This window comes from Cebus imitator, unplaced genomic scaffold, assembly GCF_001604975.1.
Source record: "Cebus imitator isolate Cc_AM_T3 unplaced genomic scaffold, Cebus_imitator-1.0 Scaffold6, whole genome shotgun sequence".
Classification (NCBI taxonomy): Eukaryota; Metazoa; Chordata; class Mammalia; order Primates; family Cebidae; genus Cebus; species Cebus imitator.
Window position 1 is genome coordinate 4,569,844 of NW_016107321.1, and position 23,076 is coordinate 4,592,919.

At 40.6% G+C, this 23,076-nt stretch overlaps 1 protein-coding gene across 1 annotated transcript in view; it reads left to right on the forward strand.

Annotated features, from left to right (window-relative positions):
* SLC22A2 (solute carrier family 22 member 2) overlaps window positions 1-23,076 on the forward strand; it is a 41,817-nt gene that overhangs the window by 2,605 nt on the left and 16,136 nt on the right. Inside the window, exons 2-8 of the mRNA XM_037742282.1 lie at window positions 5,772-6,009; window positions 7,148-7,316; window positions 9,253-9,367; window positions 11,006-11,112; window positions 12,775-12,989; window positions 14,155-14,263; window positions 14,955-15,067. Coding sequence (XP_037598210.1) covers window positions 5,772-6,009; window positions 7,148-7,316; window positions 9,253-9,367; window positions 11,006-11,112; window positions 12,775-12,989; window positions 14,155-14,263; window positions 14,955-15,067 — 1,066 coding nt within the window. The remainder of the gene's footprint in view (window positions 1-5,771; window positions 6,010-7,147; window positions 7,317-9,252; window positions 9,368-11,005; window positions 11,113-12,774; window positions 12,990-14,154; window positions 14,264-14,954; window positions 15,068-23,076) is intronic.

The following is a 23,076-nucleotide window of genomic DNA, read 5'->3' on the forward strand; positions in this document are numbered from 1 at the left end:
TAAAAATCCAAAAGTTTGGCGAACACTTGGATGCACCTGCCCCTGCTTGAATCCCATCCTTTCCCAAGCACACAGACCACAATCTCCTGGTCTTTATGTCGGTGTTTTTATAATCTTTGATTTCTTCTGCTGCTTGGATAATCATGACTAATGTCTTTATTTTCAAACTCTTCAGGGTTACAAACAGTTGTTTCAACATTACACAGCAAGTCTTCCACGTGGGCTATGCAGAAGCTTAAAGTCAGAAGGGAGAGTGACAGATGATCTCATCCCTTTTGTAATTCCCAGTTCATTTTTTGGCCTCATTGCCCTCCTCCTGCCCATCAGCCTTCAGGACCTCTGAGCTCAACCCTGTCCTCTGCTTGTCTCGCATATGCTGGGAGCCCCCAGCACCAGGCCCAAGGTAGAATCTCCCTATTACCTGTGGGATTGCAGGATTCTCGAATTAGGTCCCTGGGGCAAGATGTGACTATATGTGTGGAACCCACAACTTAAAGAAAGAGAAGGAGGGTCTGTCTACCACGAGAGAGGTAAATGTCCACCCCTACAATGTCAGTGTCCCTGGAGAGATGACAAAAGGCCTCTCTGCTGACTCTGTGTCTTCAGCAAGCTAGTAGTCAGTGTTCATACAAATCAAGCTATTGCTCTATCTTACTTATCCAGCATTTTGAAATCCCACACTCACTGTGTTGCAACTTCTTTATAACACACAGCTTTGCTCTCTTGATGACCAATGAGACACTTTTAGGTGTCCTCAAAAGGAAAAGGAACCAAAAAGTTTGCTTCATAGTTGATAAGCACTTTAGCTAACTTGGCCATCAGGGCTAATTACTGAATATTCATAGCACTGCTTAATGAGTGTTTTCCATGGCCAGACACTGTGCTCAACATTTTGGGTCATAGTGTTCCCCTTAATCAGTAGTCACCTAGTGAGCTAATGATGCAAAACTATATATCATTATATATAACACACAAACATATAATTATTATCTAGATAGAAATATATACTTATATACTTACATGTAAAATATTAATATATAACTGAAATAAATAGTAAAGTAAATGCATTTGTATGCTTGTTGCCCTCCCATGCCATCCCCAACTATATCTATGATATAATCCAAACCTGTAAGTTTAATGTTAAATGCAAGTAGAATATTTTATCTGATTGTATTATATTGTTAGGCAGAATTAAAACTTGCAAATGTATTAAAGATTAAAAGCGATGGCTTAATATATCACATCCCCAAGGCATATGCACGTCACAGGGGCCTAGGGCCCTCCTGGCAGCAGGAGGGAAGAGGGGTCAAAGTGGAGGTGCGGGCCGCATGCCTCTCATCCCTCACCCGCGGCTATTATTGTCTCCTCAGCTGCCCTGGCAAGGCTCTTCCTGGGGCTTTCTGCGGGAGGCTTGCAAGGTGAAAGGGAAGGTCATTTGCTTTTATTTTTTGTTGCAGCAGAACTGAGGATGATTCTTTAGAGATGATCAATTAAGTCAGGAGAGACACATTAACAAGGGGAGGTCTGGAGTCCACCTCACACCTCTGGGCAGCCTGTGCCCTGCAGCGTTCACTCTTGCCACACTGCCTCCACCACCATCATGTGGAGATGCTCACGCTCACTCCCTCACTCCCTGGCAGGCTGGGAGTAAATGGGTGACTCAATCTTTAACCCTTGCACAGTGGCTTAAGAAATTAGTTAATTATTCACATCCCACTTAACAAGTAGGAGATTGGTTATAAATCCCTACTGACAGTACATTCCTGAGTTATAAGCCCTAGTCAATTATCTGCCTACTTAAATGATCTCATTATTTTGTTACTGTTGTTGAAATCCCCTCTGTCAGGGTAAGTACTCATTATTTTTCCCCAAAGGCTGTCTCCATGCCTCAACTTCTTTTTCTGTACTGTCTGAAGCTTGGCTGGTCATTGCCCTCCTTTTGTTCTGTGCCTTCATGCAGGAGTAAGAAGTGTGGCATAAAGAAATGAGAAAGCAATTTGTTTTTTGTATAGTTAATGCCTACAATTTTCAGATTTTATACAATGGGACAAGAATGTCATGGATACCCATTGTATTCACAGATTAAACTCACATTAAATAAAACGCATTGTCCTTCATGAATAACTTTTAAAATATGGCCTAACAAGCTGATCAGGTAGGTATCCATTATAAAACAAAAACAAACAGAAAGGCATTGCGAAAAGATTGTAAATAAGATTAAGAATGGACATAAGAATATACCCATAACTTCTTAATAAATGACTTTGAGTATCACATAAGACAAAAAAAGCAATTCCTTACCAATTCCAGGGGTTTTTTTTACTCTAATGAGCAGTAACTATAAGTGCTGTGGTATTTATTTTATTTTTAGACAGAGTTTCACTCTGTTGCCCTGGCTGGAGTGCAGTGGTGCAATCTCAGCTCACTGTAACCTCCGCCTCCATGGTTCAAGCGAGTCTCCCGTCTCAGCCTCCTGAATAGCTGGGATTACAGGCGCCGGCTACCATGTCCAACTAATTTTTGTATTTTTAGTAGAGACAGGATTTCACCATGTTGGCCAGGCTGATCTTGAACTCCTGACCTCAGGTGATCTGGCTGCCTTAGCCTCCCAAACTTCTGGGATTACAGGCATGAGCCACCACACCTGGCCATAAGTGCTGCATTTAGTGTGCCATGCTTGTAAATGTTTAACAACTGGTTCTCTGGGAGGGAAAGCCTCAGTTTGTAGTGCTTGCTGATTTCTCTGGTGTAAATATACCCACTGTGGTCCACTTCAAGCTACAAAAATGATGTTACAGGACACAGAGTTGGCTAGAACTGTGCATCATTTCCACCATGCAGATACAGTAGATGTAAATAACCTCACAAGCATAGATGACCAAATATAGTAAAATCACTGGAAAGTGATTTTTTGCATATTACATTTGTTTTCAATATAATTTAATTGTAAATGTATATAATTTAATTTTTAATGATGGTTGTGCTAACAATTAGCTTGCAAATTTTCTGTAAGTCTTATAATCATCTCTCAAAAGCCAGCACCCTACTTTTATATGTCACGATGGAACTAAATCAAAGTGAGCTGGGGGAGGGACTTGACTCTCAAGGCAGGGCTTGGACACTGGACCAAATTGAGGACTAGTTAAAACAGGTCCCAGGTGGGAGCAGCTTTCCATAAGACATACCCACCAGTGTGCCATGTCAGTTTGCTATTGCCATGGCAACAAGGCAATCACCACCCCTTTTAATGGCAATGACTATATAACCCAGAAGTTACCATCCTTTTCCTAGAAATTTCAGCATAAGCCACCCCTTAATTTGCATGTGATTAAAAGTGGGTATAATTATGAGTACAGAACAGCCGCCTCTGAGCTGCTATTCCAGGCACACTGCCTCTGGGGTATCCCTGCTCCACAAGGAGCAGAGGTGCTGCTGCTATACATTGCAGCTTCAACAAAAATTGCTATTTAACAACACCAGCTTGCTCTTGAATTCTTTCCTGGGCAAAGCCAAGAACCCTCCCGGACTAAGCCCCAATTTTGGTGCCTGCCTGCCTTACATCAAAACCAGCATTAAAGTCCCAGTCAAACTTATCCAACTATATGGGATCTTCCAAAACACGTTCACTACTGATTTTACTGTGTGCTAGTCACTTGATTGGGCATCCTCATTTGCTATATTTTATTTAGGATCACAAGAGCCTTTTAAAGTAGATTTCATTATCCATAATTTCCAATGGATAAAGAAACTTTAATTTCCTTGAAATTAAAGCACTGCTTCCCAAATGCTAAGGCACATATAAATCTTCTGAGAATTTTGCTAAAATTCAGATTCTGGTCCAGCAGGTCTGGGTGGGCCTGAGATCCTATATTTCTAACCAGCTCCCAGGTGATGCTGCTCCCAAGCCCATGCTAATAGTCCTCAGCCACATTCTGAGTCGCAAGTAGCTAAAAGACTTACCAAACCAGCAGTGCAGGAAGTCCGCCCCCTCCTCTCCTGTTTCATCTGATTGTTTTTAATTTAACCATTTAAGTGGCCCTGCTGAGGGGTAGGAGGAGTCTCAAACCTCTATCCCAGATTCCCCAAATTTATTCTAGTCATGCCTTATTATTGTTTTAAGTTCATCGTTTCCATATGTGGAACATGGTCCCCAGTGAAGTTTTTCCACATCATGGATTTGATTTTCTTGCTCTCAGTTTCAAATAATGAATACTCCCTCTTATCACATAGAAGGTTTGTCCATCTATGTGGAGCACTACTATGGTGTTCTATCATGTGCCTGAAGCATCTTTGGAAGTTGAAGAAGTACCATTTGAGTACATGTTTATAGATTATCAACTCTTTGAGGATAAAGGAAGGGGTTTGGGTAGGTGAATATGGGAAGAAATGCTAAAAAATTAAGTTGAGATGTGACTTTGGAAGGCTTTGAATTACAGGCTGAAAGGCTGTATATTTATAGTAGGGAGCCATTGACTGAGAATTAAGAAATTACATGGTTACCTAGGTGATGAGTTGGTAGGTACAGCAAACCACCATGGCACAAATTTACCTATAAAAAGAACTTTCACATCCTGCACATGTACTCCAGCACTAAAAATAAAAAATTTTTAAAAATTACATGGTCAAAACAGAGTTTTAAGACTTAAGAAATTTACTAGTTAACACTAATTACCAATGTGACTGCTTAACCTTTAAATTTCATATTTAAAATGTTACTATTCCAAAATAATTGTAAGTAATGTGGGTTATTTTGAAATGTTTAGTATTTGGCATGTTCACTAGAATATAGTTGCATAACAGTAAAAGCATCAATTAAACAATGTTTATCCAATGAGCAATCCTAATAACAGAAAGTCGTCCTTCCAATTGAAGTGGAAAAACATTAAATAAACATTGTTTTCTATGAAGAATTTTTTTTATATATCCACTAATAGTGGATTAGGATATCTTTTACAACAAAACGAGGACATGATGAAAATAATAGTATTGGGCCCCAAGTCAACTCTTTGAGCTGAGGCAGCTTTGCAAACCGAAGGAAGAAAGGAAGGAAGGAGTCAGAGGTGGGTATGTGCCAAGCTCCTTACCTGTAATATCTCACTTAATCCTCTTTTCAGCTGAGTCAGATGGGTATTTTCCAGATGAAGACATTGAATATGGTTGAATGGCTTACCCAACATCATAGTAAGTAGTAAGGTCATGATTAAACCCAGGTTACCAATTGTTTTCCTCTATTCAATGTACTGAGACAACTTTCCAAATCCCTAAACTGATAAAACCTAAGTCTCTCCAATCTGATGTGTGGAAGCTCTCTCCCTGGGGTGCTCCAAACAGACACTCCATAGGACAGTAACATGTGTGGTACCAAAGACAATTTTCACAAAGTTTACAAGCAATGTTGAAAAAGGAAAGGGGTATATACTGAACACTGAATTTTGTTTTCAAAGCGAAAACATTCTTGGGTGAATAAATTGGTTGAAACTGTTAGTGCAAAGGCTGCAACTCACATGGCGATGTAAGACCTAGATAGGACCATAGAGTATTCAGCACTGGGTGGCCTGGAAGAATTATTCCCTCCCTGAACATCTGCCACAGTGTGGGACCGAGAAGGTACTTGAACCCATGGGTGAATGGGGCTTATCATGCTGAAAACTGACACAGAATGTGCTGATGAAAAGTGCTACATGAACCTGGAGCCACAGATTCCCTTTGTAGCTATCAGTCTGTGCCTCCCAGATTTACAAAATTTAAAGTTAACCTCCAATTTTGTTTAGATTTCCATAACTTCCATGCATTTTCTACAATCTCCACAAATCAAAATGAACTCAATTCCCTCTCTTTGTTTTTCTCCCTGCAGGTTTGGCCGTAAGCTCTGCCTCCTAACTACAATCCTCATAAATGCTGCGTCTGGAGTTCTCATGGCCATTTCCCCAACCTATACATGGATGTTAATTTTTCGCGTAATCCAAGGACTGGTCAGCAAAGCAGGCTGGTTAATAGGCTTCATCCTGAGTAAGAGTGCTTGTGCTAGCAGTTGTGAGAACAAAGGAACCTCACTGCCAAAATAGAGTCAGGTGGGGGGTGGCATCCAGAAAATGGGACCCAGCTTCAAGACAATATTGAGAGGTTTTTTTCTATCTATATCATAAGAATTTCTAAAAGCATATCAACTCACTCAGCATTCCTCCTTATAAGGAAAAAAAGTGAAGGCAGAAACAAGTGTGACATAGTGCCAGGTTCTTACATAATTTTTTTGGAATTTTTGTTTTCTGTACCCTGAAGTATTGTGTAGAAAGAAAATCCATTGCACCAGACCTATTCATAAAGAAGATTCAGTGATGAGAGATATAGTAGATTTATAAAGGACTTTAATACTTTGCAAACATCTATTCTAGTAAACTCCAATTATCTTCAACTTACATATAAGGAAACTGAAAACACAAGTACTGTAGTCAACCTAGGTTACTCAGCCAGCCATTTTTAGAACCAGGAATACAACTTACATCCTATTCGTTAGTAGCCAGAGTTATAGTTAAGCTCCGTATACTGTAAGAGAATATTTGATCTCTAACAGCATAGCATCTTTATAGCAATATTCTCACTATGACTGATACCAATGGGCTGAACCACCAGCTTGTAAAATACTCCAGCATGTAAAACCAGTTTTTGCAAGCCAGCACTATCTGACTTCAGCCCTCTGTTAAGTTACCAAGCCATTTATACAAATAAACAGGATTGCAAGATAAATGTTAAACCCATGTAAGAGAACAAGTTATACTCAGGTGTTCATTTATGTAAAAATCATCTACAGTCTAAATTTAATGTTTGATTCATTTGTTCAGGTCTTGAGTTACTACTCTAGGTCAAAATCTTGCATATATCTGAAATACAATTGCATCATGGAAGTTATAAATGAAATGTGTTTGCTGATGTTGGCAGGCCTTTCATCCCATCTACAATGGAACTAAAAGATTTATTAATTAATAAAGCAGCAGTAGTTATAACAAAGTAAGAACCAAAAAAAAAAATCTGTATAGAATATTCTAGAATGTGTCTATATTTTTTAGGTTGGCATTCTAGTTTCCTGATAGTTGGACAGCCAACTCATTATTGTATTGAATTGCATTGACCACTTGAATTCTCTCTGCAGTTACAGAATTTGTTGGGCTGAGGTATCGGAGAACAGTGGGGATTTTTTACCAAGCTGCCTTTACAGTTGGGCTCCTGGTGCTAGCCGGGGTGGCTTACGCACTTCCTCACTGGAGGTGGTTGCAGTTCACAGTTACTCTGCCCAACTTCTGCTTCTTGCTCTATTACTGGTAAGTCCATTTGGAACAAAAATGAAAGAAATCAAAGTATTTTATTTTGCTAAAAAGGCTACCTTCCTTAATGCACACTATCCTTCTGATTCTGAGATTGCTTTCATTCTCCAGGCCCATTTCACAAAGAGCCCAAGTCCATGTTTCAGGGATAAAAATCACAAGCTTCACCTGTCTCTCCTTCTGTAAATCAAATGTCCTTTCTCTTTGGGTTTAAAGTTTTTATGACCTGGATCTTACAATTCCACATTATTTATTTGGTGTTTAAATTAGCTTCTAGTCACTGTGGTACAATTTGGACTGTAGGCCCTTTGAAGAGACTGAAAATATCACTATTACTATTCTCTCCCTCCCCCAGGGAAAACTTTAGGGTGGAGAAAGCAGAACATGGCACTTGCGTCACCATTTCCCAATACTTGTGCGCAAGGCAGACATCTCCAATTAATTACAGTGTTCTTCATCCCAGATAAGGCCAACATGACACTCCAGACAGACCATACCAATCAATCATAGTTACCAAATATGTTTGTCATCCCTGCCCAAGGGAAACACTTGGAAAATACCAGAAACTATTAGAAACCCCTAATGTGAGATTATCTGAAATAAAACAAAGGGGACACTGGATTATCAGATCAAATCTCTCTCCATGCAACAAACCCACTTATTTAGTTCCCTGTAGATTTAGCCACTTGTTCTTCCAATGGCTGTCTTGCCTAAGAATTAAATATCTCAATCCTTCCAGGATGCCTGTTTCTTATCCAAAAGCCAGTAAAACTCTGTGTCTTAGCAGCTCAGGCTGCTGTGGCAAAAATACCATGGACTGGGTACTTACAAATATATTTCCCATGGTTCTGGAGGCTGGGAAGTCTAAGATCCAGGTGCTGGAGAATTTGTTCCTGATGGGAGCCCACTTCCTTGCTTGCATATGTCCCAATTGTGGGCCCTCGCATGGCAGAGAGAGATATAACATTCTAGTCTCTATCCCCCTTCTTATAGGGACATCTGGGGTCCCCACCCTCCAGATCTCATCTAAACTTAATTACCTCCCAAAGGCCCCAACTCCAAGTTGCACACTGGGGGTGAGGGCATCAATGCATGAGCCTGAGGGGGGACAGAGACATTCAGTCCATTACACTCTTGAGAGTGACCCTTCCTGCTCTCTCCATTACACTTCCACAAAAACATCCATTTCAGATTCCTTTTAAACCCTGCCTCTCAGAGCAACTTCTCTCCCAGAGTGATGATCCCAACTGAGGCATTCCTACATTCACATCACAACTGCCACAGCAGCCTTACCACCTCCTTTCTCAGCTTCTCCTCCTCCCATTCACCCTGAACTCATTCACCTTGAACCCAGCTGCCTAGTGTCCCCTCCAGAGTCAGAGTCAATGGTTTTAGTCTTGCTCAAAAACTTGCAAGAGCTCCCCAAGCCCTCCTACATCAAGCTCAAACTATGCAATCTGTCTTTTAAGTTCTCTTCCCATCTGACCAAACGCTTATCTCATTCCTTTGGGAAACTGAGCATAATAATGTACATACTTGCTCCCCACCCCCACAATGGTTTGCATACTCCAGTGTCCAGTCCTTGACCCCTCTGCCAGTTCTCAGGCCTTTGAAAAGCCCAGGGCCACTCAGACAGGCTTGCCTCTCCCCCTTGCAACAGGAGTTGGATGTGCAGCTGCACCCTGCTTTGCAGCTTGCTTCCTGTGTTTCTGCTTAGCAATCTCTGAGGAGGGAATCCGAAGAATTCCTGGACAATGCTGACTACAAGTCAGCATTTGAGGGAGGAAAGAACCACGTATCGCCCTACATGAGTGATGTTTTCTTTGTAGATCCAACTGTGTTAAGATCCTCAAAGAAATCTGATTATAAAAAATTGAGGGAAGGGGTAAGGAAGATTCCTTAAGATTTGCCCTCCACTCACCTTGTACCCTAGGTGCATACCTGAGTCTCCCAGGTGGCTGATATCCCAGAACAAGAATGCTAAAGCCATGAGAGTCATTAAGCACATCGCAAAGAAAAATGGAAAATCTCTAACTACCTCCCTTCAGGTGAGCCAGGACCTTAAGATCAAATCAGGGAACAGGAGAAAGGGAGGGTCTGGGAAGACTCATGCACGCCAGTGATCTCAGCTGGGAACCATGGAAGACCCGCCCCCTTGCATTTTGGTTTACCTGTAGTGGAATGCAACAGAGTATTTTATGTACTAAGATTTGTGGTTCCGTGGGAGAACATTTCAAATAGGTGGAAAACATCAAACTAAAAGGGAACCAGAAACCATTTAAAGGTCAAATGAGGAGCTTCTGTCTCACAAGATGCCTTCGCCAGCCTCCTACGCCCAGGTGCCCATCACTCCCATCATCTGCATATTAACCATCCTCAGGTCAGATCCATAGATCAGTAAAGCAGCTCTTTAAACACACATGATTTCTTAGAATTTTGTACACCTTGGATAGAAAGTGTCCCAAAAGCCTTTTTTGTTTGTTTTTTGAGATGAAGTCTTGCTCTGCTGCCCAGGCTGGAATGCAGTGGCACCATCTCACCTCACTGCAATCTCCACTTCCCTGGTTCAAGCAACTCTCCTGTCTCAGCCTCCCTAGTAGCTGGAATTACAGATGCGTGCCACCACGCCCAGCTAATTTTTGTGTTTTTAGTAGAGACAGGTTTTCACCATGTTGGCTAGGCTGGTCTCGGACTCCTGACCTCAGATGATCCGCCCACCTCAGCCTCCCAAAGTGCTGAGATTACAGGCATGAGCTATGGCACCCAGCTCAAAAGCTTTTAGGCAATCCCCTGCCTTCTTAAATAGAATCCATTTACAGAAGTGTTCATTATCTATGTTTAGTGTTTGCCTTTAGTAGATCCCACTACATTGACCTCAAACCTTTTCTTTCCACAGAGGCTAAAAAAGAGATTAAGCTTATTAGAAAATAGGCTGGATGCGATGGCTCATGCCTGTAATCCCAGCACTTTGGGAGGTGGAGGCAGGCAGATCACCTGAAGTTGAGAGCTAGAGACCAGCCTGGCCAACATGGCAAAACCCTGTTTCTACTAAAAATATAAAAATTGGTAGGGTGCAGTGGCTCATGCCTGTAATCCAAGCACTTTGGGAGGCCAAGGCAGACAGATTACAAGGTCGGGAGTTCAAAACCAGCTTGGCCAACGTGGTGAAGCCCCGTCTTTACTAAAAATGCAAAAATTAGCCAGGTGTGGTGGTGCATGCCTATAAATCTTAGCTACTCGAGAGGCTGAGGCAGGAAAATTGCCTGAACCCGGGAGGCAGAGGTTGCAGTGAGTGGAGATCATGCCATTGCACTCCAGCCAGGGCAATAGAGTGAAACTGCATCTCAAAAACAAAACAAAACAAAAATTAGCCAGGCGTGGTGGCACACAGCTGTAATCCCAGCTACTTGGGAGGCTGAGGCAGGGGAATCACTTGAACCCTGGAGGCAGAAGTTGCAGTGAGCTGAGATTGCTCTATTGTACTCCAGCCTGGCGACAGAGCAAAAAAAAAAAAAAAAAAAAAAAAAAAAAACAAAGATGAAATGAGACAGTGTGGAAAGTGCTTGCTCTAGTGCTGGGCACGAGATGTGCACTCAGCATGGGTAAGGAATTATTGTTATTCCCTACGTGACCCAGGGACACCAGCATTAAATATACCAAGCCATCCTTTCTATTTCTTTTCTTAGCACCTGAGACTTGAAGAGGAAGCTGGCAAGAAATTGAACCCTTCATTTTTTGACTTGGTCAGAACTCCTCAGATAAGGAAACATACTTTGATATTGATGTACAACTGGTAAGGAATATTTTTCACCTTGAAATGACTCCAAATTCTTTTAATCACAATCATCCATATTAAGGAAGGGAAGAAAACCTGACCTCATTCCCGTATTAGCACCGACGGTGGGCAGCAATGTGTGGCTCGTGTATAGTAGGTTTTCCTGATCATGTTTTTCTCAGGCAAATACTGACATCAGTGTAGTCCCTAAGCACAGATCAAGGCAATCCAACCTTGGATTCACATTGGAATCACCCAGAAGCTTACAAAATACCAAGCCCAAAACCCCCAGAAATACCGATTCAATTGTTCTAGAGTAGAGCTCAGGAACCAGTGGTCTTTAAAATCTCCAGGTGATTCTAATACATAGCCCAGATAGAGAACTATTGGTACAACTTAACTGATGATGAACATAGATCTCTATCATAGAGCTGGCCAAAAATGTTTGAGGGGATGGAGGATGACTTTTCTTTCCCTTTTTCTTTTCTACCTGGAGAAAAAATAAATTTATGAACAGGAATAATCCCCAAGAATAATTCCCGTGGCTTCACAGCCCAGTGACTTGATCTTTATTGTGTTTGCTGTCTCTGAGCTGCTCTCAGAGCTTTGGGTCACGCCTTTTCTAGTGGGGGATGCATCCTTTCAGGGCACATTGGATGTCCACCCAGGCAAATGGAAATTTACAATCACTGACAAAAGCAAAGCTTGTCAGGAATTAATTTAGCAACCGTTACAATAGTGCATGGGAAAGGCAGCTTTGAAATTTGGTTCATTATCCTTCTTTTTTTTCCCCAGTAATTGTGACTTTCATTGATTATCCTCATATTTTCCATTACATATAATGATCATTTTTAGTTAATAAAGCTAGAAACATTTTCCAAATGTTGTTTGTATCAGGCTGAAAGAGAAGTCATCAAGAAGTAGGCTGTACTCATTTGGTCTTCTGGCTTCCTAAAATTTGAATTAAGTAGTCAGTTCTTTTGATTTCAACTGTACAAGAGTACCCCAAAGAGAGAAATAATTCACAACCACTAATAACTTGACATAGTTTTACTCAATAAATCATTCCATTGGCCAGGCGTGGTGGCTCATGCCTGTAATCCCAGCACTTTGGGAGGCTGAGGTGGGAGGATCATGTGAAACCAGGAGTTCAAGACCAGCATGGCTAACACGGCAAAACCACATGTCTACTAAAAATACAAAAATTAGTGGGGTGTGGGGGTGCATGTCTGTAATCCCAGCTACTAGGGAGGCTGAGGCAGGGAAATAACTTGAACCCAAAAGGTAGAGTTTGCAGTGAGCCAAGATCACACCACTTCATTCCAGCCTGGGCAACAGAGTGAGATGCTGTCTCAAAAAATAAATGAAGAAAATAAAAAATGAAAGTCATTCCATTAAGACATTCTTCTTGGCTTTCCATTTGTCTAGGAAACATTATTCTAATTTCTAATTATTTCTAACTATTCTAATTTCTTCCCTTCTTCTGGTTCTTGGAAACCAGCCAGCCACAGCCAGCCACTGAAGTGGATCAGAGATTATAAAAGTAGTGGGATGGGGACTAGCAAGGAGACAATCACAGGGAAAGGTGACCTACAATCCACATTATTTCTCCAAAAGCCTCTCTTTTTTGGTTGCCCATGTTTGGTGTTTGGCTTGACCTGAACTCTCCTCTTTGCTCAGGTTCACGAGCTCTGTGCTTTACCAGGGCCTCATCATGCACGTGGGCCTTGCAGGGGACAATATCTACCTGGATTTTTTCTACTCTGCCCTGGTTGAATTCCCAGCTGCCTTCCTCGTCATCCTCACCATCGACCGCATCGGCCGCCGTTACCCTTGGGCCGTGTCAAATATGGTGGCAGGGGCAGCTTGTCTGGCCTCAGTTTTTACCCCTGGTGGTAAGTTTCAGGCCACGTTGGAGTTTTGTCTCCAAGACCCTGAAGAGAGGGAGTGTCACAGCCCATTGATAGGAAAACCATGTAATTTGTCATCCAAATCAATTTGGAAAGACGAGTTGGAGGGCAGTATCTGGGACCCTTCTGAGCAAATTTATATGGCCAGCCTCCCTTTAGGAAAAATTGCACCCAATTGTTTCTTGGTATGATATAACAAGAGAGATTACAGAGCCCCATGCTACGGGCCATCAAGATGACCTGGAGCAGAGGGCATGCGCCATGGGGTGGAGTAGGCCCAAGTCAAGGTCTTACTCCAGCGCTTCCTAGGTGTTAATTAGGGGACTCTCTTGACCTCCCTGTATCAACCTGCAGAATAAATGAGAAAAGTGTAAGTAAATGCCATCCATAAACAGCTATTTAGTTCCTTTCTTCCTTTTAAAATGCTTTCTCAATTAAGGGGAACAAACACCTGTATAAGAGAATCCTTTTTGCAATAAGGAGATTTATTTGAATCCATTAGTTATTAGCAGTTGTTTAAATGTGCCTATAGTTTGCTCTTTCTTTGACCTCTATAGACTAAATAAAGTTGGCCCAGCTTTGGAAACTGGTATAACTCCATTGTCATTAACAACTGAGGTCTAAAGTTAAGAAAACACAGAGGGTTTTTAGGGCAGTGAAATTGCTCCATATGATGCTAAAATAGTGGATACAGATCATTATGCATTTGTCCAAACCCACAGAGGTATACCACCAAGAGTGAACCCTAATGCGACCTATGGATTGGGGTGATTATAGTTGTCATTGAAGGTTCATCAAGTAACAAATGTGCCACATAGTGGAGAATGTTGATAATGGGCAGGGGGTAATGCATGTGTAGGGGCAGAGGTTATGTGGGAAAGCTCTCTATTCCTCTCCATTCTGTTATGAACCTAAAACTGCTCTAAAAAAATGAAGTCTTTTTAAAAAAAGAGAATTAGCATTGTGTCTGAGGTTAAGATGAATGAACATGAGAATCTGCTGACATTAACATGAGTCTATAGAAGACGTCATTTTTCTTTCTTGTCCCTTTCTGAAATTGGGAATTTCTCCATGCAAATCCCCCTCTGGAGCATTGTCTGAAGATGAGGAATCATCTATGTATGGATAAGTGGTGTGCTTTTCCCCTTAGATCTACAATGGCTAAAAATTATTGTCTCATGCTTGGGAAGAATGGGGATCACAATGGCCTTTGAGATAGTCTGCCTGGTCAATGCTGAGCTGTACCCCACGTTCATTAGGTGAGTGTATTTTCCTTAGCATAAAGAGGGTGGGTGGGACATTTGTTCATTGACTGGAACCACCACAGGTGCAGACAGAGGACACCTTACCTTCAAAACACAGTGTAAGGGAAGGTGAGAACACTTAAAGGTCCAGCCAGGCCCAGCAGTTTACCTCTCACACTTAGAGGCTGGGGTAAAATACAGAAGCCATGGTAAGAACAGAAAATTGAATTGCAAGACAGGGATTATCCAATGGCTACAGGGGAGATTGATTTGAAACAGCACAAACAGGTCCATAGAAACAGCTTAGGGAAGCCAGGTGATGGAAGTAAAAAGAAACAATTGCTCCTCCCAAAGTTAAAAAAAAACTTAAAGTTTATATAAAACAAAAGTGATGGAATATGAATGGAATTACGTATATATAAATATCAATGTTGTGCATTGAAATTAACATGAATAATTTTTTAGATTCTTGAACATTTAATTTTTTTAATTTCAATAGGTTTTTGGGAAACAGGCAATGTATGGGTACATGAATAAATTCTTCAGTGGTGATATCTGAGATTTTGGTGCACCTTTCATCTAAGCAGTGTACACTAGAGCTCTTGAACATTTTAATGATTTGAAGAAGTATTTATTCAGGGGTGGGTGGGAGACAACTGCTGCACTGTGAAAAGTTAACAAGTTAAATCAGTTTCCTGCATCCTAGGAATCTTGGCGTCCTCGTCTGTTCCTCGATGTGTGACATTGGTGGCATCATCACGCCATTCCTGGTCTACCGGCTCACTAACATTTGGCTTGAGCTTCCGCTGATGGTTTTTGGTAAGAAATCTTCATAGATGTCTTTAAATGAAAACTTATTTTTCTAGAGACCTTCACTTCTCTACTTCAAAACAGGTGTCATGCCTATTAGTAACTACTAATTACTACTACTGGTAGTAATGATGTGTCTGCCCCTTGCGTTCTTCTCAGACGTGCCTAGTAATTAGTACTACTAGTATTAGTAATACTAATCAATAATATTAGTTTAGTATTCCTAATATTATCAGTCACTACTAATACCCAAGTATGGGACTCCTGCCATAGTGGCAGAAGGTTGACGAGAAGAATGAGAAGGGAGAAAGTTTCTGATTTCCATCCTTCCTGAGGTCTCTGTCAAAGAGTTAACTCCTCCATGCCCAGAAGCGGTGAAACACAAAGCCCTTTTACTTCTTACTTCAAAGAAAGGGGTTACAATTTTGCAAAAGGCAATTTCAAAACCCAGAGGAAATAAAGACCCACATTAAGAAAGCGCATCAGTATAATGGAGCACCTGTGTCAATGCACCTGGAGCGATTAGATTTCAGGAGCATCACACAACGCTTCCCTCTGCTACTGCCAGCAGGAACACACCAGCTCTGAGCCTTCTCTGGTTAACTGGAACACCTCAGTGCACCCATTTCAGTCTCCTTTGACACCCATTCTGAGCTGCTTTTAATTTGAATATGTGATGCTTTTTCCCATGGGCATGTAACACTCAATTTAGGAAAAGAGAAGAGGAAAAGATTTCCCTCTCAGATGCACATGGGGGTAGAAAGAAAAATTTAAAAATCTCAGGACCCCAAAATCCTTATGCAAAAGGGAAGACTAAGCCTGGAGGCTGAGTCATGCAACACCCTCTTCCAGATGAATAGCTGTTACAAGCATTATACCTCCTGCCTCAGGCGTCTACAGAGGACCTCCCCTGCAGATCATTCATAAGTAAATTCTTTGCCTCTAGACAAGAATTTTAGGTCTACAGTCTAAGCTTAGCTCCTGAAACTAAAGTCCGTTGATTCCACACTGATCATGTTCATTGCAGGCTTACCTCCTGAGGTACAGAACAAAGACAAGTCATTCCTTTACATGCCCAGTGAGGCCTGCATCATTGATTCTTCCTTTACTCTCATTTTCTCTTCTAACATTCACCTTATCATATGTAAACAGTACACCTGACTGGGCACTAGCTAAAGTCTCACAAGAATGGAACCATTTCTTTACAGCCTACCTGCCATTCTCCCTTCCTGCCTCCCTACTTTAAGGAAATGTATAAATACTTACCTCCTGAAAGCCTCTTTGTAGAACAGCCACTGATGTGTCTGTGGCTCATGTGTTTTCAGGGACATGCGCTAAAGCTGACTTAATAAGCCTTGACTGATTGGGACTTTTTCCTCAGTCACTCATTTCGATTATCAGGAGAATCTCCTACCACTTCATTCTTCAGGCAGCACAATGCCCCACGCAGCTGCCCTGTTCGTTCCTTCTCTTAGCCTTCTCATGGAATTTGTGACGGGGAAAATTTTCCACTGCTCTAGATCTGCAAGCAAAATTTCCAAACCATTGGAAAACAGATCCAATGAATTCCTCTGCGATCCAGTCTAATAACAATAAGACAGCTAAAGTTGACAGAGCACGACGTCTTTATCCTGAGATAACTTGGCCACAGAGTAGCTGGCACTTCTCCTGAGACATATGTGCCCCCTATTCCTTTCTCCCCCAACACTGGCTAAGGAACCTGTCCCTAGAACCCTCTTTTCATCTTGAGGAGGTGCCTATCCCACCCTCTGGACTCCTTCCTGCCATGGAGGAATTTAGAGACCACTCAGTCTTGGCCACTCCCTTAGGTGGACAGTGGGTGACCAATGGGTCGGCAGGACATTTTTGGATAGCAAATGGTTACTTTGCTACTGGAAAGGGGTCCTGATCCAGACCCCAAGAGGCGGTTCTTGGATCTCACACAAGAAAGGATTTGAAGTGAATCCATAGACTAAAATAAAAGCAAGTTTATTAAGAAAGTAAAGGAATAAAGAATGGCTACTCCATAGGCAGAAGAGCAGCATGGGCTGCTCGACTGTATACTTATAGTTACTTCTTCATTATATGCTAAAAAGAAGGGGTGGATTATTCATGAGTGTTCTAGGAAAGGGATGGGCAATTCCTGTAACTGAGCATTGTTCCCCTTTACAGACCATACAGGGTGACTTCCAGGCATTACCTTGGCATCTGTAAACTGTCATGGTGCTAGTGGGAGTGACTTTTAACATGCTAATGCATTATAATTCGTGTATAATGAGGAGTGAGGATGACAAGAGGTCACTTTCATCACCATCTTGGTTTTGGTGGGTCTTGGCCGGCTTCTTTACCACATCCTATTTTATCAGCAAGGTCTTTGTGACCTGTATCTTTTGCTGACCTTCCATCATCCTGTGACTGAGAATGCCTAACCTCCTGGGAATGTAGCCTGGTAGGTCTCAGCTGCATTTTTCCCAGCCCCTATCCAAGATGGAGTTACTCAGGTTCAAACACCTCTGACAATTTCACGTTTCTCTAGGTGCTATTTAACAAAGCAATGCAAAGTCCAAGCCAAAAGCAACCAGCTTGACCCTTGTTCCTGCCTGACACCTTCCTGCAGAAAAGATACAGGATTATAACTACAGTTCAATATTTAAAGTAAACTCAAAGATAATTCCAATTTTATTCCTGAAAGTAATTTCGTATTATTCCCTCACCAATCTTTAATATGAGTAGCTAACAGAAAGCAAACCTAATAGTTTTGCATTTTAACTTCTTTCCCTTTCTTTTCCACACAATAATAATATACTAATTGTGGTCTTGAAATAGCCATAAAATGATAATCGAGGAAGCCTGAAAGTCAACACATTGGAAAATACTGGCTGAAAGAGCACTGGGAACATCAATAAGGATTGTTGTGGTTAATTAGGCCTGTCTTTGCAAATATAAAATGCCAGATGAATGGTAATTTGATTAATCAGTTGAATTTATCATGATTCACTCACTTCAGAGAGTCAGATGCCCACTGAATGTGTTTCTTGTTTGCATTAGTTACAATACAATAACCAAGTGAATCTTGGGAGGCTTGGAGAGAGATTTTGAGAGGTTAATTATTTAATAGGCAATTCTGTTGTTTATACCATGTGCCAGGTACTATTCTAAGCCCTGACAATATTAATTCATTTCAGCCTCATAACAAGCCCGGCTTGTTACCAGAAAGGGGTCCTGATCCAGACCCCAAGAGAGGGTTCCTGAACCTCACACAAAAAAGAATTCACGGCAAATCCATAGAGTAATGTGAGAGCAAGTTTATTAAGAAAGTCAAGGAACAAAAAATGGCTACCTTACAGGCAGAGCAGCCCTGAGGGCTGCTGGTTGCCCATTTTTATGGTTATTTCTTGATTATATGCTAAACAAAGTGTGGACTATTCATGAGTTTCTTATTTTTAGACCATATATGGTAATGTACTGATGTTGGCGTGGGATTTGTAAACTTCATGGCACTGGTGGGAGTATAGCAGTGAGGACTAAGAGATGACTCTCATCACCATCTTGGTTTTGGTGGATTATAGCCGGCTTCTTTATTGCAGCCTGTCTGATCAGCAAGAACTTTATGATCTATATATCTTGTGCTGACCTCCTATCTTATCCTGTGACATGGAATGCCTTACTGAATGCAGCCCACTAATTCTTAATCTTGCTTTACCTAGCCCCTCTTCAGGATAAAGTAGCTCTGATTCGAACGCCTCTGAGATTTCCCCACTACATTTTATAAGAGAACCGTTAACCCTAATGGCTGCAGAGAGAGAAAGATCCAACCTCTGTAACGTCTTCATGCTGATTAGGGGCAGTGATATTTCTGATTAACTGTTAGGGTCTCTTGTATTCAGGGTAGAGAGCTCAGTCAGAAAGCATCACTATGGTGAGGGCCATTCATAACTCTGAGTTTCGGCAAAAAGAGGTGTCTGGAAGATCAATAAGAGTTTAAGAAAACATTTGGTAAGCTTATCCTGTATTTCTACACAAAGAGTCCAACAGCAATATATTCCACAATAGTAAAGCAAAATAAGCAAAATTATCCCAAGTAAACTAAATTAGAAGGCTTTCCATGAACCTGGCAATTGTTGAAACCATGCTGATATGGGGTCACTAGGTGATTCCAATGTGACCAGAATTAGAATATTGATCCAGATTTTTATATTACCCATCCCTCTTGTTTCTTCTTCTTCTTCTTTTTTTTTTTTTTTTTTTTTTTTTTTTTTTTTTTTTTTTTTTTTTTTTTTTTTTTTTTTTTTTTTTTTTGTGAGACAGTCTCACCCTGTCGCCCAGGCTGGAGTGCAATGGCGCGATCTTGGCTGACTGCAACCTCCACCTCCCAGGTTCAAATGATTCTCCTACCTCAGCTTCCCAAGTAGCTGGGATTACAGGCACCAGCCACCACACCCAGCTAATTTTTGTATTTTTAGTAGAGATGAGGTTTCACCATGTTGGCCAGGATGGTCTCGAACTCCCGAACTCGTGATCCACCCACCTCAGCCTCCCAAAGTGATGGGATTACAGGCATGATTCACTGCACCCAGCCCCCTCTTGTGTCTTCTGAGCTGCAGGAATCACTAGTTGGAATGAGCGGGGTCAGTCTAAATTGCAGGGGGAAAAAAAGCTTAAAACAACTCATGAGACTAGAATGTAATAACAGGTGTACCATTGTTCTTGAAACATAATTTTTCTCTCTCCAGTTTCCCATTTTTACTAAAAATAAATCATGGTAAGGCTGATTTGCTTTATTATTCGTGGCCTGATTATTTGTATAAAGTGCAGCAAAAATAATTATTTTTCACATAAACTTTTTAAATTGGCTTTATCAAAACTTTGTTCCATAAAAGGAATCTCAGATAAGATGTTTTTTTTTCAAAGCCAAGCCCATCCATGGGTTTGTACCCTCAAATACCCATGATTTTAGTAAATTTCTCTCCTCTTGAAGTCCCCAAATAGCTCAGGGCTCCTGGGCGTGTCAGAAAGTGACATTTTTTACTTACCACAGGTCAGGAACCCTGTATGGGGACTATGTAGACAAGGTATGATGCCAGTTTTCCCACGGGGCTTTTATTGGCTCTACAAGTTAAGCTTGATTCCTTAAAGGGAAGCACACCATTCCAATCAAAACCTTGGTAAAAATAACCAGTTTCTCCAATTGTGTCTTGTTGCAAAAGAAAACAGATTTTTTAATTGCATGTATGCAAATAACTATATTGCTGTAAGTTAAGAATACTCACAAATAGTTTTCAAATTCTAGAGAAATCATGTAGAGATAAACAAATACGTTCCAAAGTTTGTTCACAGGTATATACTTGACTCAATTGCCATAAGCTGTAAATATTAAAAGCTCAAAAGAAAAGTTTCCTTGACTCTGAAAAACAAAAAAAGGATCAACAATGTTTTCAGCAAAAAGTTTAAAAGATTACTTCAGTCTTGTATTAGTTCAGTGCATGCAGTTAACTCCTGCTTTGTTTGATATGCATGAACATTTCACCTCTCTGTGAGAGTCCTGAAAGTATTTTCCTCTATTCTAATTCACAATCTCCAAAGTTATCAGAAACCTGCATTCAAGAATACCTGTTAAAGTCCTATAGTTGATTACAAAACCACCTTTTGAAGAGGATCAAACAAGACAACAATTGTCTGTGGATGGCAAAGTCTTAGGGCAGCCACAGTCAAAAACTCAATTGATAAAGAAACTTGTTACTTCTGTGGCACACATTAATTTACATAACAATTATAATTATTACTGACAATGTACACTACGTCCTATCAGAATTATAGGAATTTCACATAATTTTGGAACACATATCATTAAGACATTTATACAAATAGAGCCCAAAAACAACCAAACACCATTTCATATTTGACAACGCTTCCTGTATGATTTTTATACTATATAAGCCAAATTTCACTTTTATATTAGTGTACTATTAATGTTAAACTGTTTGTAATAAAACTTCATAGACATATCTACCCAATTTTAATGTTTGACCATAGGTAGGATTCTCATAAACCTTTTATAACTCTTTATAAATTTTTTATTAAAGAGCAGATCAGTGTTCTAAAAAAAAACCCCTTTTGTGCTTTTATTCTAATGTTCAATTTATGGAAAAACAGAGTAATACCTCTTTGACTTTAGCCGATATGTTCACACAGAATTTCTTTTGCATGATTAATTTTTCACAAACATTCCATAACTTGTTCAAATCTTCAGCTTTATATTATTTAACTTAAAACAATCCTTTAACCCTTTAGGCAGAAAAATTCACATTTCCATGACTTCTTATAGTCTTTTACCAAAAATACATTTTACTTTTTTTTACACACCTAGTATGTAAAACTGTTTTTATTTCTCAAAGATTACTTAAGTCACATGAAATAAAAGGTATTACACTTTTTACTTTTCTGACAAAAATATTTGACTTAAGCTCTTATTATTTTTAAAACAATTAATCAAAGCTCTTTCATATCACACACACACAACACATATAAATTCACAGACAGAAGAAAGTTTAGTACTTTTAAGATTTCTATTTGCTACTTTTCTCTTCAAAGTATGCAGCTTCTAAGGCCTATTAAGCTGGCACAGCTGAAAAGCAAAAACAGATTCCCAAAATTAAGGGTCTCATTTTTATACTAGATCCTGTATCCCAAAAACAGGAAATCAGCCAGTTTCCTACGGGAGTCTTATCTCTCAGTGGGAAGGGGGGACATTTTCATAACTTCTATGTTGCCAAGAGCATGCTTTTCTGATCCAAACTTGCAAAGAGTTGAGTATGTCCCCGTAACTGCCATTAGCTATCCCCAAAACTATATTTCCTACTTATTTATTACACATCAAAACCGCCTCATAATGTGTAGTAATTTTAATTTCTGATGCTCTCCAAAGTCAAAAACTTCAGATAATGCAATGCAAAACAGAACAGAGCCTTGGATTTTGAGAAGGATCCATCCACTTCTAATTCCTGGGTTTTATGAGGAAAATAGAGGTTTTTCCAAAAGGGGGTCTGTGACGCCTCCTCTGTTTTATCCAAGGCATTCCAGGCTGTTAGAGCTTGAATCAGCTGGCTTTTAACCATAGCACTCTTTTTAAAAAATTATTTTAAATCTCTTATTACCCGACTTTAGTCATGCCAAATGGCCAACATTTTTGTGCTCAGAGAAAGGAAAGTTCAAGATGGTTCATGGAGGAGAAGAGAATTAACAAGTGGTAAAGGTTATACAGATTTTAAACCAGAAAGGACTCATTCCCTAAGCCAGGATTGAACCCTGGGTCCCCGTTGTAAAATGGTGAAGCCTTAGCTATTGATCTACAGCATTGGCTGGTTTCCATTCTTCTTCCCAGAAGGATTTTAGAGAAGCCAATTCTGAGGTTGCAAAACCTTTTAACTGCTCAAGATAATTTTTTGGAATAAGTATGACATGAAGCCCCAAATTCCTGTCTGTTGGATGGTGGAAACCAAGAGAAAAAACTGCCATGTGGTTACAAGTTCAAGCTCCCAAGGACATTTTTCAACATATGAAAGATATGTTCTCTGGGCAAGATGAAAGAGCAGACAGTTGCCCTGAGTAACAGGAAAAATAGAAAAGAGAAAGGAGAGAAAGAGAGAAAAACATTACCTGCGCCAGGGTGGGAAAGGCAAGGTGCTCAGGGAGGCCAGAAAAAACCCACCTATTATAGCAACACTGAAAGGTTCAGGTGACTGCTCGTGTAGTGAAGCAATCTTTTCCAACTGTGCTATCAGCTCTCAAGTGTCGCTCTTAGGGAGAAATAAAGCTCCCCGTATTCCATGATCCTGCATATGCCTAATTCTATCACCCATAGCCATCAGCAGAGTGCAAGAGAAATTAATTCAAAGAAAATAGCAGTTGACATCCCATGGTGCAAACTTGTTCTGAGCTGAGAGAGATTTTACTGCGAGGGGCCTCTAACCCCTTCAATCTTAGGAAGGACTCTAAACTTCCTAAGTTCTCAAAACCGA